This window comes from Pseudochaenichthys georgianus, chromosome 7, assembly GCF_902827115.2.
Source record: "Pseudochaenichthys georgianus chromosome 7, fPseGeo1.2, whole genome shotgun sequence".
Taxonomy (NCBI): domain Eukaryota; kingdom Metazoa; phylum Chordata; class Actinopteri; order Perciformes; family Channichthyidae; genus Pseudochaenichthys; species Pseudochaenichthys georgianus.
In genome coordinates, this window is record NC_047509.1 from 13,810,993 (window position 1) to 13,828,521 (window position 17,529).

At 43.8% G+C, this 17,529-nt stretch overlaps 1 protein-coding gene across 1 annotated transcript; it reads right to left on the reverse strand.

The window, feature by feature from the left end:
- Positions 1-314: 314 nt before the first annotated feature.
- LOC117449468 (proline-rich transmembrane protein 3) lies at positions 315-16,446 on the reverse strand. The gene is made up of 4 exons (XM_034087171.2): positions 16,066-16,446; positions 8,289-9,171; positions 7,919-8,197; positions 315-5,036 (listed from the first exon to the last, which is right to left on the reverse strand). The coding sequence occupies exons 2-4, from the start codon at positions 9,094-9,096 to the stop codon at positions 2,947-2,949; spliced, it is 3,177 nt and encodes a 1,058-aa protein (XP_033943062.1). The 5' UTR covers positions 9,097-9,171; positions 16,066-16,446; the 3' UTR covers positions 315-2,946.
- Between the last annotated feature and the right edge of the window lie 1,083 nt (positions 16,447-17,529).

Sequence of the window (17,529 nt, forward strand, 5' to 3'; positions counted from 1 at the left end):
TATGAAGCAGTGCACGTGAAGATGTGGACGCGCAGATTACATAAACCTGCGGCGGAAACCCCTCTCGTCTGTCAGTGTGATTATGACTGACTTTAGTAAGTAACGAAGTAACGCGTGTCGGGGCAATGTTAGTAACTGACTGTAGTGTGATTACTGAATTATAAAAGTAGTGCGTTACACTCCGTTACCGACAAAAGTAATATTATTACAGTTACTTTGTAACGCGTTACACCCAACACTGGTTACCATTATGCGATATCTGAAGTAGCCTACATACAAAATAAACATCAATACTAACATGTTTACTCGTTTTTATTTGAATGCAGACATGAAATGCATCAAGAAATACAAGAACAAGAGTTCAATGAGCAAAGTAAACATATTAATCTAACACTTTACTTCTGCACTGTGACCACAGACTGGAGGGGGTACATTGAATGTATTTTCTATGGCACGTACTGCTTTGGTGAGGAAACAACACTGCTGGAGGTACCGCCCTGTTCATAGAGTAAAAGCGGTAACAGCGAGTACTGATACTACTGATCTTACGGGTTCATTGGAATGTACAAGGCCGTAAGTAATGTAAATACTAAACAAGTCAAGTATCACTGGGAGGTACCGAAAGTCACCCTGAGGTAACCGGAAAAACAAGTTATGGAATAGGACTCATCAGAAACAGAGGCATGATTTAAGTTTTATTCAAAATGACACTTATCCACTTTGGAAAAATGTCACTTCTTGAAATGTTTCAATATTCACGACAGTAACCCAAGAAAACATTCACATAACGATTTTGTGAGGCTCATTTTTAAAACAAAATACGTCATATCTCATGTTGGAACAAAACTTTTCAAATACAAGACTGAGGATGAAACCACGGGGCTATATTGAAGATCACCAAACAGGTTTGAGGTAAATCATTGACTAAATATGTTTCCATTTGAAGTGCTCTCTGTGTTTCCTTTTTTCTGTAACGTCGTAATTCAACAGAAATAGAAGAATTAAAAATCCTGCAGATCTCAGCCATCCATTATTCATTTAGCAAGACCAGTGTCAGCATAATCTGAGAAAAACTCAGAAAGTCATGAACACGACCTCTGAAGGTAAGTATTAACTGAACAGGTCGAAATCTGATGTTGAAATAGCAATAGCATAACTGTCTGCACAGCTTGGACACATAAGCAATACCACTTTAGATTGTCTTTCACAGTAGCAACTACAACTATGTTTCAAATACACCTTTATTCATGACATCAAAAATAACAATATTTACATTGTTGCTTATACATGATATATTTGAAAGATATCTTTTCTCGAGTAGTAAAATACTTTAGTCTAGTGCTCAGGCTTACAGTTAAGTGCTCTGTTATTGAGTCAGGTCTATTATACGAGATCTGAGATTCATGTGGTGCAGCCCTGCAAAGCTGTGTGACGTTTAGGAGCAGTGTGTAGGGTGCCGTGGCATATAGCAAACCAAAGGAATACCCCTCTGCTCACGGTTACTTTTCAAGTGTGTATAAGCACCTATAATGGTCTTTGGGTAACATAGAAAAGCAAAATCCTGGCGGACTCCACGGAAGAGGATCCACTCCCTTTGTAGGTATGAAAGGCTCATTATATGTTTTCCAATAGATCCCCCATAACTCCTACACACTGCTTCTTTAACTAACATAGCAAACAGTCTGAATAATTAAATTCAATTGGTAGGATTGTGATTATGTTTAATATTTCTCTTCAAATCCCGTAAAAATGCAGTCAGAGGCTTTAATTGTAAATAACTACTGTTGGCAAAAGCTTGGTCCTACAGCAAAATGACAAGATAAAATGCATTAACCTCACAGGTCAATGCTTGATGTTCATTGTGCAGTTCAGCTACAGCTAAAAGCTTCAGCAACAGTTTCACAAACAAGCATGCATCTGCATGTTTGTTGTCGTACCTCTTAATGTAACCAGCTTAACAGCATTGAAGGAAGACTGGATGAATACAGCAGCACATTAGGAGCTTAGTGATCTGTTGCTGAGTCACTATGATACTGGCAAGACGCTCGTGAGAGTTAACCCAAATAATGGGTTTATAGATCCATAAAAATAACACAGAACCATCCAAGGTTATGTATGGCACATCTTTACATTACAAAGCAACTTCAAATAAGGGAGACCGCAAATAAACTATGAGGGCAATGAAATCCACAATTGTTGATATGCAGAAATGTTTTCACGAAAACAATAGGAATGGGACTTATAGATGCTTGGAGCCTTTGTTTCCTACCCTTGAAATGTATTGAACCTCTCAGTGCTGTTCCCGGACATGGGAAGAATACATTTATTACGCATTTCACTCGCATTACGTGTAGGGATCTGCAAAAATCCTATCAAGGAATTGTTGTAATGCGCGTCTGTTCTCGGTTTACTGGAGACGACACCAGTGCTTTGCAGGCGTGTCCGAGAGAATAACATAAAAACAAAGGAGATATGTTTTTGTGTGGGTGTGCGTGCGTGTATGTGTGCGTGTGTGTGTGTGTGTGTGTGTGTGTGTGTGTGTGTGTGTGTGTGTGTGTGTGTGTGTGTGTGTGTGTGTGTGTGTGTGTGTGTGTGTGTGTGTGTGTGTGTGTGTGTGTGTGTGTGTCTGAGAGAGAGAAAGAAAGATGAGTGTGCCATGATGTTTATCTGTGCTATATTTCCAATTTTACTCCCAGAGTAAAGGTATAACATATATTTTTTCCCAAACACAGATGTTAAATCCTTTAACAAGATAAAAGGCAACTAGGTGATATCCTTTGAGGTCATCACCAAGAGACACTTTTGAATAGTTTCCCTTTTCTAAAAATGATTCATTCTTAGGCAATGATCAAATGTTCCCAATTTGTATGAAGTCTTGATTAGGAAAAGTTTTTGTTAAATGGGTGTTTAATGTGTGGTAATTGGTCCTCACGTCCAAAGTTTGGTTCATAGATCAATGATTTCACTGCTGACACTGGCAGAGTCGTCATGTCGGCTAACCTCCAGGTAACTCCGCGACCCCGCCGGCCTCCCAGCCCTCCCCCGCACCCTCTCTGAGTCTGGGGTGATGAACGGACGCGTGTCGTCCACTCCGTCCTCCCCCAGATTCCCTGTTGACGTTCTGGAGGGACGAAGTGACACAGGGCAGGACACTGATGAGGGGACGCTTCCCATCGCGTTCCCAGGCCACCTGTTACCCTGGTGGGAGGGCGTGGGGGGAGCAGTCACCTGCCTGCTGGGGACACTGCTGAGCACGCTGCCCCCTAGTGGCATCGAAGACTCTGTCGCCTCGCTGCTATCAGAAAGCATCTGAGGATCACTGTTCCTGCGGAGCCAGGGACCCTGACTGACCCCTGACCCCGGGGAGGGGCACTGTGAGGCTTGGGCAAAAGGGTGAAACAAGCTTCCTCCTCCGAGCAGGTACTCCCTGTGCAGCGCCTCGTCAATGCTGCGGGTCAGGTCAATAGGTGATGGGGGCCGCAGGTCGAACTCGTAAAGAGACAGTGTAGTGTCCCCCTCCAGATCCAGGCTGCCGCTCACAGAGCGCTGAGGGGGCCGGCCCAGCGCCTGCAGTCTGAGCAGGGAACCTGTGGAGCCGTCAGAGAGGCCCCGCTCAGCAGAGAGGCCCCGCTCCGCAGAATGGCCCCGCTCCGCAGAATGGCCCCGCTCCGCAGAGTGGCCCCTATGGTTGCGTCCCCTGTTGCTGTCTTTGACGCAGCGTGGCTGGGCCGTGGCCTGCTCGTGGTTCTGGTTCCTGATCAGACTCTTGCTGATGTCAGCTCCAGGACGCTCCTGACCAGCCCAGTTGTTAGGCACCTCCCCTGGTCCCCCTCCTCCTCCTCCTCCTCCTCCTCCTCCTCCTCCACTTCCTCCTCCACTTCCTCCTCCTCCCACCCCATTACTGTCAGACTTTTTACAGGGCTTCCCCCTCAGGCTCTGGACTATCTTGGACCAGCAGGTGTGTCTTTGAGAGGAGCTTGTAGATTGGCCAGGGGATGGCAAGTCTCCTGCTGCCCTGCCATCCGGTCCCCCCTCCTCTCTTCCATGGCAACCTTGCGGCCTCCAGAACACCCAGGAGCCCAGGAGGAGGAGGGAGAATCCCCAGGCCAGCTCAAGGAGCCGGGCCCAGAAGTGCACCAGCCACCAACCCCAGTTGAAGCGCGTCCAGTCCCCTAGCAGTCCATAGAGCCATAAGGTGGCATGGACATGCAGCCCACAGCACAGGGCCCCCAGGACTGCACACACTGCCAGCACTCTCCCCAGGATCACCCCTGTCCTCCTGCTTCCTGTCCAAGCCTTCCTCCTGGCCTCTTCAGGAACTCCATGGTGGGGTATGGTAGGGCAGCGTACACGGGGAAACACATAGCATAGGAAGCCCAGACAGAGAGCTAGGCCCCAGCACAGGGCCAGGACCTGCAGGGTGACGGGCACCACAGGGGACAGGGCTGGGGACAGCAGATCAGCGGCCAGCAGCAGGGTGCACTGCAACACAGCCAGCACCGCCACCAGAGGGGGACGCTCCAAAGAGGAAGGTAACACACTCACTCCTGCCACCCTCAAAGCCAGCAGTGCCAGGGCAGCCTGTGCCCACACCAGCAGGTGGAGAGGCAGGTTATAGAGGGCAGTAACCGCGGGGCGAGGCAGGAACTTCCTGGTGCCATAGGGGTCCATCAGAAAGAGAGCCGCCCTGAGGCCTCCAGCGAGAAACAAAAGTGCATTGGCCAGTGCAAGAGCCCCCCGATGAGGACAGTTTGCGCCGGGGGACAGGGTGAGGCCGAGAGCCGCTCCAGCAAACAGGAGGAGGAAGAGGCTCACGGAGCCGTAGACATGCAGCTCCCAGGCGAATGCCAGCGTCCGGCTCAGATCACCCCAGTAGAGAAGTGTGCCGTTAGAGGAGGGGCTGTGGCTGGGGGATGGGGCTGGGTTAGAGGTAGTGTGTGGAGCTGGTTGTCCAAGGAGAACGGAGCGGTTCCTCTTAACAATATCAGCCTGAAATGTGGGGCTTAGTCTTGTTCGCATGACACCAGTGGAGGTCCCTACAAAAAGAGAAAGAGAGATTGGATTTTCAAGAAAACCTTTTAAAATGCCATTTATCTGAAAAGCAGAGCAATAATATAACAGTACATACAATACTAGTCAGAACCACTAGAGGGGTGTAGCTCACCATCACAAGTCATGAGCTAGGACCATCTTGCAGTTCTCAATGTAACTTAATGGGTTTGCACAGACACATTGTCCCAGATCTATTTATAAGTATGAAGACACTGTCTAATAAAATAAGCCCAGTATCAGACCTGCACACTCAATAATTTTTATTTAAGAAATCTTTTAAAATGTAAATGTCTTCCTTTTCGTTTTTGGTTTAGGTATCAGATCTTTGTAAAGTTACTCATCAGCTGTATCATTGTATCCAAAAACATGGCTTTGAAATAGTAGTGCTAAACCAAAAACAGTGCCTCTTTGTGTGAGCAGAATTGATGGAGAATGATTAAATGATAGATAAATAAGTCACATAAAACTTCACAGGTAATAAAAACAATTGAGGACTAACATCAAATATTAGTAGCATGAAATATAAGAACAATGTTAACACATACAGTCTTATGTCATTTACATTAGGGTATTGAACAAATAAAATTAGGTGGGGAAGATCCTGTAGAAGCTGTCTTAAATCTCTGTATGATTTGTACACTATGCCACCACATTGTGCACATTGAATTCATAATACATTATGTTGAGCTAAACTCCTCAGGATTACTGAAAAGTAATTGTGTGGTTAAATTGGATGAGATTATATAATTAACAGGAGGATCTACATTACTTAACAACAAAAGACACAACAGTGCCACAAAGCAGTCACGGAAACTCTCCTAAAAATTTCTTTCTCAATGCATGACTACCTCAAGGAACAACACCTTGACAATTTGACGTCTGATTATGTCTTCATGTCTCTCTTTCATTTTTTGCATGCACACGCATACTTCTGTTTGTTCAAGGCACTCCACCTTATCCTCTTGTAAAACTCTGGAAACACCCACATCATTATAATCATAGGGCCATTCATCACTGAGACCTTTGTGAAATACTCATATGTAAAGATAACAAAAAGCAAAAAAAACATATTGAGCGAGTGCAATATGGTATACTGCAATACTTTAAGGTTTTATTTATATTAATTTAACATATTTGTACTTTGTGCGTCTACTGTGACATGTTTCGTGCTTTTAATGTTTAAAAAGGTCTTTCTCATACTCCCAAGTGCTGCAGCACCTCTTTTCACCCTCCGTCTGAAACCAGAGCCCAGTCTGCTCTAATGGTTAGCTGGACGGCTCTGTTGTGATTGGTCAATGGCTTAGAGATGCCCCGCCCCTTTGCCTATCACATACAATGTTTTGGAGCACTATTTAATATAAGGGTGGTGTTACATTATGATGTCACCATGTTATAGAAGTAAACAAAGGAGTCCAATGGTAAGGGAGTGTGTGGGAGAGAAACTCCCTCTGCAGGGAACTTTGGGATTTTAGCCTTTGCAGACCATTTACATGCACAAAAACCTATACAACAAACTCAATGGAAAGGGAAACCCACAAAAAGTATAATAGGCCCCCTTTAAGTTCACGGCAGAAATCTCCCCGACCTTATTGGAAGCAAGATACATTTTTTCCAACTGTCACTTCAGTATATAGAACACTAAATAAAACAACTACTACATTACAGGAAGACAGCAAGGACATACAAGATAATGACTATAACCTTAATGATGCAGACCTAAGAAACAGTCGCAGCTATCTATCGGGAATGATGTCTAAAGTAACATTTAACCTTAAAACTTGATGGATGGTGGAACACGATGATGAGTGGTAAATGACTTAAGCAGTCAGCCGCTTGGAGGACGTTAAGCACATCCTCTCCGTGTAGAAGACACCCATAGAGCTGACACACTGACTAATGACTCACTCCAACATGTGTTTCACTTCCTGGCTCTCCCCTAGCTCCGTCCCTCCAATCACACACACACATGTTTCACTTTCACATAGGCGAGCACTGCATACAGATCACAGACACGCTTCTTTATTTATTTAAAAAGGTATGTTTTACTTCCTTCCCTCAAACCCCGTTTTGTTTTTCCTCTTACAGGAGCAAGATCCAGATACATTCCAGATGTGCTGATCACATTTCACAGCTGGATACACTTACTGCTACCCTTGAGTTTTTCTTTTCTTCAACACACTGCTTACACTGCTTTAAATGTCCACAAGTTGAAATAAAAAAATATTATTCTCCATTAGACACCCAGTTATATGTTTGTGACCCTGATATAAATGTGGACAGATATTTGCATTCAATACAAATGGGTATTGCCATGGATGCAGGATATTCATCATTTAAATTATCTATGTGAAGACTTGTTTAAAAGTCATTATTACGCTGTTTTTATGGTATCTAAGAGACTGGCTTATGCCCTCAGTGTGTCATACTTTTTTTATTTTCCATCTCTGTTTTAAACCCCACTCACTTCATCCCTTTCTCTGTGCATCTGGTTTTCATTTCCATCCCCACTCCCTGAATTGCTATGCCTTTCTTCCATCACACTTTCACCCACCCCATCTCCTCTCTCATCTGCATTCCCAACTGCCTCTTTCTCAGATCCTTACTTTCCCCCTGTCTATCTCTTTGCATGACTGCCCCCCTCTTCCACCCTCCCTCTCACCTCCTGCTCATACTTTCTTCCCTCGCTGTGTCTATCCCACACAACTACCACCCCACTTTCCATGGAAAAGTGCCTCTGAATGTTCCCTCCTTTGAAGCCTTTTCCAGAGTCTTCCAGTAAAAAAGTTCCAGCTGCATACATAATTCAATTTTAAATCATCAAGGATAAAGGAGGCAAGTATAGTAGTAAAATATATAAATATCTTACCTGTACTTGAAGACTGTATAGTTGGGCTAGATGTATTTCTTCCCAGACGTTCCATTTTGTTGGGTTGAGGTGTTGTTTTGGTGAGTTTTCTCATTGCCTCCTGTGTTGTAGTAAGCACACTTTTTGTAGATGTGGTTGTTACTTGCTGTGTTGTGGTTTGTTGTTCTTCAGTCCGTGACTGTTTAGAGCCAGTGGTGGTAGTTGTGGGTTGGGGTAGTGTCACAGCAGCCTGCTTTGGAGTAGATCTCACGGTGGAAGGAGTGTTCTCTGTCAGTTTACCTACAAAAGAGTGGATAAGACACAATTGTGTGTAAATCATTTTACCTCAACAGCACTTAGAATCAGGAAATATATATATTTGATATCTCACCTGTTAATACTACAGTTGCCTGGGTAACCACAGGGGAGGGGGTGGCTCTTGTCTCAGTCTGTGGCGTTGTAGAGATTGTACCGGCTGTTGTAAGCACAGGCAGGTAAGGGTTCATAGCCTGACTTCCCTCTGGTGGTGTTTCTACATCAAAAGCGTTTTCCGTCTGTGTCTGTGGCTGATACTGCGCCATTTCATCCTCATCCGTTGCATGAGGAACAGATGATTCCTCCTTCACAGGCATTACCGTTGGAATATGACCTGATCCCAGCCCGTGTAAATCCTCCGTCTCTTTGGGTGACCCTTCTTCTGAATTTCCTGCTGTCGCTGGCTTATCACCTGCAGACTCAGTGAAAGCAGCAGAGGGGAAAGTTGGCAAAGGTGGAATTGAGCCTTTTGTAGAAGTATCTTCCTTTACAAAAGCCCTGTTCAATGCTAAACCAGCTGTATCAGTTCTGGGCCTGGAGGCAGTGGGTTGAGTTAAAATTAGCCCACTGCTGAGGTTCTGCGTGGATAAAGCAGATACTAATGGAGGAGTGAATTGTGGGGTAGGACGGCTTGTTCGCCCCTGTTGCACTGCATTAGTATTTTTTTGTCTATCCTGGACTGTAGCTCTGATAGGCACATCAGTGCGCCCTCTGGGAGGCAAAGAAGACCAGAGTCCAGCAGTCTGCTTTGTAGGGTGAGGAGAGGAATTATTAGGCAGGTCCGGAGCAGAGAATGAAGAAGAAGAGCCAATGATGGTCTGGGCATCTGAAGGATGGAGGGAGGAGAGGAGGAAGCCCAGGAAAAGGAGACACTTGGGAGCCATGGTCTGCCTGTGAGTGGAGAGCGGTGACTGTTCCCTCTGTCTGTCTGAGTGTCACACCATCCTTACACTGTGATGCTGTTGACAGAGGAAACACATTAAATAAAACAAACTGCTCAAACACACATTGTTGGTATCTTAACTTTAGTAATCTGAGGAGTGCTTGTTGTAGAGGGCAGGTCAGTAAAACTCCCACAAGGTTTTAGCTTCATGACGCCGGTGGACGTATAGGGCGAGGTAAGGTGTACGGTTTCATGGCCCATATGCAGACGGTCACACACAAACACAGGCAAGAGTCACCTCGTAACTTATATAACACAGTGCACCATCAGAATGAACAAGCCAAGAAAAGGAAGAAACTAAAAGGAGTCACAGATGGTTTCGTTCAGGCGCACTATCTCCGCCATGAAATGTTCTTTGGATGATTATCAGTTTCCTTCTCCTCCCAAGTGTTCAGTATTGGAGTTTTTCAGTTCTTTTTGAGTCATAGATGCCAGGAGTTGACAGCTGTAGCAGCGACTGTGGTGAAGCTCAGAGGACCCAGCGACACGCAGAGACCCCTGAGGCCCTTGAGGATTACACAATCCAACGAGTCATCTAGATAAACAGCTGCCAGGCGCATACCCTCAACATGCACCTCTTATCAAAAAAACTCCCCTTTTCTTTTACTATTTGGGCCTCTGTCTTACATAAACCTCCCTTGTTCACACCAGTATCTGTCTATGACTCACAGAGGGAGATTACCATGGGAGCAGTAAGGAAATTACTGAAACTCCATCTGAAACATTAGTAGGAAAGGTACAGAAGATAGAAATCAGTGCCTATGGAAGAATTTATTCTGCTGCTGCGTATGACTCACCTAGGGTCTATTCACAGCTGCAGTGTGTAGTGGGAAATGACTGCAGCTGCGCACACGGTGGGCATGTGCATTTCATACTCTTGTAAGATGTGAGTAATATGTGTGAGTGTATGGGAAAAAACGTGTTTAAGTAGGTGTGTGTGTGTGTGTGTGTGTGTGTGTGTGTGTGTGTGTGTGTGTGTGTGTGTGTGTGTGTGTGTGTGTGTGTGTGTGTGTGTGTGTGTGTGTGTGTGTGTGTGTGTGTGTGTGTGTGTGTGTGTGTGCCAAGCAGGAAGTCACAGAGCATATTGTAGGTATGTGAGATGATATTGCAACACAATCTCAGCTTTTATTTTTTGCTTGCAATCGTTGTTTTTTAAAATGTATTTACTAGGTGTAATAGAAAAACTGGTCCTGAGTAATGTAATATAAGTGGTAGTATATCTCAATCTCCACCCACTCACAGTAGCCTCACTGTTTATTTTCCTTCCTGTCCAAACCGCCTCTTCTATGCTCAGTCTAGTCTGCTGCTGGCCAATTCAACCGCTGATTAATCACCGTTTTTCCTTTTTCTTTCTTTTCTTCTTGTCCCCCATTTAACTGGAGTTGTTTCCACACAGCTCTACATCATGCTCCTGGGTAAGAGTTGAAAGAGGGCCTGGAAGATAGGCAGATAAGGTGGATGTAAGATAAGGAGATTATAAAAATGAGTGCGCTCACAGAAAGGATAGCGGAAAGACAGGGATGGAAGGGGCTGAGAAGATGGAGGATTGGTAATTTAGCTGACAGAGGAAGTTACAGAGATGAGAGTTAAGGGACTCTCTGAACAAATCAAGAATCAGAGAAGTGGTGAGGGCTGTAAATCTGGAGAAAGCTAGTTTATATAAACTGACAGAAACTAAAAAGCTAAATATTTGAGGAAAAATAGGAGTCACGAGGAAAACTATGTTGCAGGTTTAACAGGGTTGTTTTGATCTAAACGAAGATATGGCAGTATGTCCAGGAAGGCATGCGGAGAATCTAAGCCTGCTTCACCTTTCCTCTGAGGTTAACTGGCAGGTGCGTAGTCTACGGCAGCCAGGGATTAACAAGCTGTCTATTGAGAAATGCCTTGTAGTAAACATACTACTATCTTGATAAAACATAATCCAGCATGCGTCATTTTATGTGTATGTGTTTGAAGGGAGGTGGTAGAGATTCATGACTCTGTCAGGATTAATCTCATCTCCATAAACCCACACACAGCAGCAAAAATGTTTTTCTTGACTGGATTTAGACGGTTTGACTACAAGTTTCCATTGGAAGTAATACAAAAGGATTACATTTAGGCTGATTGGCAGCTTCTCTAAGCAGACTGAATTACAGGCCAGGAACATCTCACCATTATTTGTTGTTGTATCTAATTCCTACCCAACACTACAAAAACAAGATTAGTTTAATCAGCTGGTTTTGAATATAAGTCTGCATGCTCTCAGTACATCGTAGCAGATCCCACAAGGCACAGGGAGTAAAATACAGACACATACGCACACTCTCAAAATACAACAGCATGTTCCTCTGTGTCTATCCGGGGGGAGATGGGATAATTTTATCATTTTCAACCCCTCGGGGCAGAGGGACAACTTACTCTGTATGACATTTTCACTGGGATGCACATGTTGTGCAGATGTCGTCGCTCTCTCTAACACAATATGTTCTTTGTCCAGAACAGGAAATGCCCATGGAAAAATATCCAATACTACAGAAGCCAGAATCGACCTGAAGATGATTATAAACTCAGTGTAGACCTGCTGGTTATATCATTTCATGAGTCAGTACAACAGCAGCTGTTACTAATTGTTGCGGTACTGATGTCATGTCTATGCTGGTGTTACGTCCAGCTACATTACATTACAAAGAAACCAGGCAGAGGGAGCAACGTTTTTGGAGAATCTTTCTTGCAAATGTTCTCTCTCTCTCTCTCTCTCTCTCTCTCTCTCTCTCTCTCTCTCTCTCTCTCTCTCTCTCTCTCTCTCTCTCTCTCTCTCTCTCTCTCTCTCTCTCTCTTTTCTGTATGCCAGATTTTAGACATCCGGGGAGTGCAATATTTTCAGCCATATGAGTGAATATTTCCATGAGCAAACAGAAGTCTGCTTGTAGACAGAAAGATCTGTGTCTATTCAACAAAGACTGGTCTAATACGCACATGTCTAAAGCACATAGTATGGAAAACTGTCATTTGCTGAAAGATAGCATTTGAATGTCTGGTGATATTTTGAATCATGTTTACTTATTATTACTTATATTATAACTTTTGTAGGGTTTTGTAGAAAAACATGTTTTTTCCTCCTCTAGAGAAACTCAGGTCTACCCAGGCATGCCAGCAGCTCTGTGGGGATAGACACAGCAGGGCTTTGAGCTAAATGTTAACATTGGCTTGGTTACATGCCCACAATGAAATTGCTAACACACTTACATTTAGCAGGGAGTGTTTACCATGTTCACAATATTAGTTTAGAGTGCTAGGCTTTGAACATTTGATACTTAGCAGCAGACAAAAAAGTACAGTGGAGACTGAGAAAGTCGAGTGGTCAATAGACTAGTTACAAATTTACATGGAAATGAACATGAAATCTCATGAAAAGAAACAACTTCTTACAGTTGATGAGACATTTCACTAAAAAAACTGCCACAAATGTTCAGGCGATGAGTCAGTACGATTCATGCTTCGGGAACAACAGATGTCTGTCCTGCATTTAATGACAATCGATTCAGTAATTTTTGAGATATTTCAGTCTGGACCGAGGAAGTCTACCTACTGACCATCATTGCCATCGATGCTAGCAGCCATGGTCTCCATCAGTATATGTGAGGAAACATGCTGCTGTGTGTCAGAGTGCCCAATACCTGAGTTGGCTCATGGTATCCAATGTCAAGGTTGCTCTCTGATGAGCAGGATTTAACAGTCAAAGTCAGGGATGATTTGAGAGGCCCTCAGCTAAGAAGGAAAGCTTGCTTGCGATGACGATGGGGAAGAAAAGTGCAGAGGAAAATAAGAAAAGTTACAAGTCTCTCAACAACAATAAGACCAAGAATTTGATATTTAGAATCAGATTACAGGGCCAGAGGGTTGCTGCAAAGGGGTTTCTTCATAGTAAAATTGGACAGAAAGAAAAAGGAGACTGGACTAAACCAGTAGAGCTGTTCGTCACCCGTGGACCTCTGCACAGCAACGGCTTCTCAGTCTAACAGAGCAGTTAAGTATTACTTGCCATACAGATGTGTAACTTGTTTGTACTGTGCTACGTAGAGAGAGGTGAGACTGTAAAAGCAGTGTATGTATGTGAATTTGTGTGTACGTGAGATAGAGAGAGAAAAACAGTGAGGGGAAATGGGTAAGGGAGTATGTGCGGTTATGGTGGTATGCTGGTAGTGGGGGAGGTCGCAAGATTGACCGTTACAAAATTCCACACCTTTAAAAAACATATGGACTGCTCCCACCATATTTTCTTGCTTATTTTAAATACGCCTAATACATTCAAATATATTAATACTACTTTAAATGAAGTTGATTTATATATGAGGAGATATATGAGCTCTCGACATGCATTATAGATTCAGCAGGAAGTTTTCCAGGCAGTCATCCAACTTCAAGACATCTGCCTTACACTAAAGCTGTCCATTTAGCTCTTAACACAAACCAACGACTGTTATAGGTTCCTCTCTCGTGGCGCTTCGCTGCCTCGGGGGGTGTCAAAACTCCATTGGAGTATCGGACCACACAGCAGGGTCATGCTTACGGAAGAGAGGAGGCTCCAGAACCAATCGAGGATGCTTTTGATCCCCAGTCGAAGAGGATGTCCAGCTTATAAGTGCTGAGCCCCGCAACATCTGATGTTCCGCTTTCATGCAAGCCACAGATCGAAGGCTGCAGGTCAGCCTTTAAGGGTGAGGCACTTTAACGACACTGTGACTCCACACACACACACACACACACACACACACACACACACACACACACACACACACACACACACACACACACACACACACACACACACACACACACACACACACACACACACACACACACACACACACACACACACACACACACACACCCCCCCCTGATGCTACACATACTGTCATATGATAGGACCATGACCATGTAAATAAAGTGTACCTTCTCAAACATGTCTACACATATTTAGTATATGAATAAGTGTTTTCAGAACTTCAAATTAGTCCGCACACATTCCAAGAAACACACCCTGACAGATATAAAGGTCTGGTGACTGAATGACACAGCTGCTAAACCGTGTTGAGCCACAACACACTTTCAGGAAAGAGATTACAGGCATAACCAGATTGGGGGAGTAAACCACAGGTCCACTTCAACCAGAGACTCTCACTTCGTCACAGCTGGATGCAATAAAACCACTGCTGTGTTAAGTGGCGGATTGTATATAAAAGATAAATTAGTATCTTGTACATCAATGTCCTTGTTGCAAATGTACAACTCTATAACAACAATCAATAATGCATACTGTTAGGTAGTGGATGATATTTATATAAACAATAAATGATGTTCTCGTACATAAATCCACAAGTCCTTGGTGCATATTTACAACTTCATAAAAATGTAATTATGACCTGGTATACCCAGCTAAAAAGATCTGGTGCCATAAAAGAGCTTAGGGACAGATCAGGTCTAGTGCTCAGTGGTTTAGTCCTTCACCTTTGTCTTGATTTATTTTCCACTTCTCTGGGAGTACTGGACTGTCTGTTCTTGGAAGTGTGTTATGTCTGCTGTTAAAATGGGAGGTATTTTTTCTTACTATACTGCCAGTTAAATAGTATCTTGCCCAACATATGAATGAATAATCACTTTTTTAACGGATAAGTCTTCAAAAGTAGGACATTTATATGCTCGTAATACCATAATGCAGTTCTGTATCATCCTGTGTACTGTTACACCATGTTAACCTTTCAAAAGCCATCTTCCCTGGGAACACTATCAAAGCAGCCAATAAATCTCTCTTGAGCTGCTTTACATTAGATAGGGCCTTATTTCTCTTGTCAGTGGTTTAGGGTGTGCTGTTTTTCTTTTAAATTGGGATCTTATGGCAGGACTCTGCATTACATCCAGACACACGTTGGAGCAGCTCTAGATGAGTCAGGTTCAACCCCTGATGAGGAACAGGTGAATCCAGATCTTCTAACCCTACCTTCATGTTGAGGTGTGTTGAACTACTCCTGTTAAATAGGACTACAGTGTAAACACACACAAACACAGACAACAAGCTGCGCACCTGCCAGCCGAAATAGAGCCCCACTTGTTGCCATTTCACCAAAGTTTTCCCCACTTTCTGGAGGGACACGCCTTTTCCATTTCCTGGGATATTTGCATTCAGTTTTGACATGCAAGTTAATGAAACGCCTTAATGGACTGGTTTAATCGCATGGCCGATGTGCATCATGTGTCACGCAAACGAGGCATTTTAAAATATATTACTATAATCCCCATGGAACTGAATAAAATGTTCAATTTCAGCGTAAAATGCGCAGTCATAGCCTTTTCCATTATAGATCCTATTGGCTACATAACACCCTGATACAAGTGATTTTTAAGTGAGCTATCCGTAGTTAACTACCAAGTTAACGTAACGAGACGAGAGTATTGTATCTTAATTAATTTAAGTTAATAATTAAGTTTAGTCGAAAGGTAACGTTGGTAGAAGTAAGCTAAAATATAGAGTTCTACATTTGTCTGTATTTAATAAATATTCACTTAGATAGAGGGTTAGTATTACAATCATAGGATAGGATGACGTTATTCGCTGCTCACGAATAGCAGTAACGGCGTTACTGCGCACGTTACCCTCCCAACAGCACGAAGCCACAACAGTGGCTTCAACCGACAGGAGGAAAGATATAAAACGTTCTTCCTGGTAACAAAGCACACCATCTAAGCAGTACCACGGAACAGGTGAAATGTGAAGTGTTACATTAGTCGCTGTAAACCCGAACAGACGGGGACCATGGCTCAGGTAGAGACGTTACTCGTGGCGTGGGTCACTGCGCAAAGCACCGCCGCATAGGAGCCTCTCCACCGCGGTTATAAATGCCATGTTACCCACACAAGCACAGCTTACCTGCAGGTCTGTGCGGGTCCTCACGCGATGGCGTCCTCTGCGGCAGGATATAAGGACTAATACATAACGAGTTGGTCAAAAGGAAACATGTAACGTTAGTCCAGGTTCAGCGTGTAATAGTCGCAGGGTGGAACTGGAAATAGTAAAGACGGTGCTCTAACGACAAACAGAGAGGTTCAGCAGCCCAGTGCCACTGCGCTCTCTGGCCATGAGCTAGTGAGAAGATAAACGCCCCCTCCGCCTGCTACCATCTCTCTCCACATCGCTCCCTCCCTCTCATGTTTTTACTTACAAGCAGATAAACACGATGGCTTGCCTACATAAACCATGCTATCAACATAATGGTCTGTTATGCAACTAAAGCCCGGCACGCAGTTTCACATTGAGCACCCTTTATCTGCCTTTTTAGAAAGCAGCCTGCTCAGACAGTGCCCAGTGGAATTATGACGATACTGACATCATCACACACATCATGCAATGCAACTATCCACTATCTCCTCACGTCTCTCTCCTCCTGTGTTTATTTCCTTCTCATATCACATGATGTGCTTCAGTTTTGGTTATTGTCCTTTTTCCAGGTTATATGTTGGATAGGAGTTTGTTTGGCTCATGCTCTGTTGCAGAAACCTGAAAGCTTGACATCCTCATTGCCAATTTTTTCACATCACAATCTGTGCATCATTTTTTGGCATATTGATTCTCTAAGCATAATGAGTTTTTATGATGTCTCTTCTGCATACAGAACAACTATTCTACATATCATGTGAGACAGACCACTTAAAGGTGTTGTTTTTGAAAATGTTCCCTCTCCAAATCGGATTTAAATGCACCCTGGTACATCTGTGATATGGGGAATCAAAAACATATTTGAGTTGACTATCTAGGTTTCCATTTCTCAAATTATGGTAAAAGTCTCCCATTGATGTGAAAAAAGTGTCATGGGAAGAAAAGAGGTGAGTAGGCACCTGACGTTTCTGGCAGTTGTGCAGCAGCAAGGACAATGAGCTGGGAACAGAGCTGTGCATGAAACTCTAACTCCCTCGCCTCTCCTGCCCTCCAGCCTGGGTTTGCGGAGGGGGAGTAAGCAAACCCGGGCCAAACTCAAACTGTTTTCTCATGCCACATGGCACCTTGGCTGCCTCTCCTTTATCCCTGGTCTGATTGTGTCTCTGTCGTACACAAACACAACACTCTAGGTTTTTGAACATGCTGTTGAAACTGCAGTTCTGACTCGACTGAGCCTAAATGCAGAACATTAAATAGGCCGATACATAACTCTCATATCAACAGCTACCATCTCTCTGTATCATTGTTTTTCTCTTGTCACTCTCATTAGATTGTCTGCACTGTACAATCCTAAAATAACCTGTGCAGCTCAGAGGATTGTGCTAATGCCATTACGTTGCTACTGAGCCAGAGGGAGATACTGAAGAGATGGGACAGGAAGAGCGAGGACACTTCAAG